The 1734-nt window shown below is 32.1% G+C and overlaps 1 protein-coding gene across 1 annotated transcript in view; it reads right to left on the minus strand.

Moving 5' to 3' along the window:
- The window catches only part of LOC103202021 (solute carrier organic anion transporter family member 1B3-like), a 67558-nt gene that overhangs the window by 6834 nt on the left and 58990 nt on the right, over positions 1 to 1734 (minus strand). Inside the window, exon 11 of the mRNA XM_007946800.2 lies at positions 738 to 812. Coding sequence (XP_007944991.2) covers positions 738 to 812 — 75 coding nt within the window. The remainder of the gene's footprint in view (positions 1 to 737; positions 813 to 1734) is intronic.

Raw genomic sequence — 1734 nt, forward strand, 5'->3', positions numbered from 1 at the left:
TACGCTACCAGAGCTCCTAAGGAGTACTAATAGGGGTTAGATTAGAAATTATTAAACTGCTAACAGCAGTAGAAACCTGCGAGGTAAAAACACAAATGGCAGCAAGGGAGAAAGATAATTTCTTAAATCTCACATTTGATTACACAGAAGAAATAGGCCTTAATCTCTGGAGTCTTTTGCCAACAACAGCAAAAAAATCCACACAATTTCTGAACTTGTTTTCATTCAGAACACTGCCTTAACTCCAGAAGCTCAGTTCCAGAGTTTGAGTTCTCATTTTGTTTGCATTTTTGACCTCTGATAAATGTTAGCTCCTTCAGTCTTAGAGATCTACGCAGCCAAAAGTAGGACAGTTAAAATCAGCTTCCGTTGATTTGCATAATCTCCACTTGATCAGATTCCCAGGCCTCACCAGCTACTTTGAGACTTAAACTGAGTGTAGAAAGACTTTAAGGACTAATCATCTACATATTATGAAGAGTAGTACAAATTATGATGATCTCTTAGTTTTACCAGGTTGACTTGAAAATTAATAATCAAATTCTCTTTTAGAGAATTTTAAATTTTTAAATTAATCATCAAATTCATTCAATTTTCCTCTGCCTTTTATTACTTTAAATTTATCAAGTGAAAAATGTTTCTCACATACACTTTTTTTTTAACTTTCTTTTAATTGGAAATTAATTACTTTCAGTCTTAGAGCTATGGCATGAATATTTATATCAAGAAATTATAACCTTATCGTACCCAGTGATCGTATAGTCAGTGAATGGAAACCCATTGCAAGTGATTTCAGTTCTGGTTGAACATTTCTGAAATAAGATAAAAGCAAGAAAACATTAAACATCTCTAAAATAACAAATTGAGCTCAATATTAAAACATTTCTCAGTATAGTTCATCTTCATGATCAAGTGAATATCTTCAAATGAATAGTTCACATTATTTAAAATTATTTTTTCAGTTGTTCTAAAAAGGCAAAAAACTGTATGATAATAGTAATAATTATTATCATTGTTATTCAATGTGTTTTGATTTTTAAGACTAAAGTTTTTACATCTGATCCTTATGAAAATTCTGAGATAGTGGTTGGAACAGATGTTATTATACCTATATAGAAACTCAGTTCATGTGGTCTATTCAGTTGACACAGCCCATATGGATAGAGAAGTTACTATTATCTGGTGTAGGTCTTGTTGTTGTTGTTGTTATGTGCCGTCGAGTCGGCCCCGACTCATAGCAACCCCTCCTTGGGTCTTAGCACCCCTTATTTCTACTATTGATGTTAACAGAAAACTTTCCATAATACAACCAACAGGGTCAGAAAAGTTATCTATGCTCTAGTTAAAATGAATATCTTAAAGTTAGAGAGTATATTTGTATCCTCTTAGAAATTCACTCATCTTACATATAGAAAGCTATTTCCACAATTCCATTTTTCTGTGTTGAATGAAACTAGTGATATTCCCATCCCTGTGATAATCTAATATATACCAAGTCAAATGAACTTTCCTGGTTGTGGGAGAGTAACTGAGTCTCAAAAATCCCATTTTTAACCAAAATCTGAAATTAACTGATACAAAGAGCTTATTTATTTTTTTCTTGAACTACTTGGTTGAATGCATTTGTTCAGAGAACAGCTAAGTAATTTTGTCTATTCAAGAAGTAATTTAAGTGTTTCCTATGAGATACCATGCCAGTTCTTGTTCTTGAGAATAGAAATAATGTTTCATATC

The sequence above is a fragment of the Orycteropus afer genome, unplaced genomic scaffold, assembly GCF_000298275.1.
Source record: "Orycteropus afer afer isolate SDZICR_OR568_19922 unplaced genomic scaffold, OryAfe1.0 scaffold00171, whole genome shotgun sequence".
NCBI lineage: Eukaryota > Metazoa > Chordata > Mammalia > Tubulidentata > Orycteropodidae > Orycteropus > Orycteropus afer.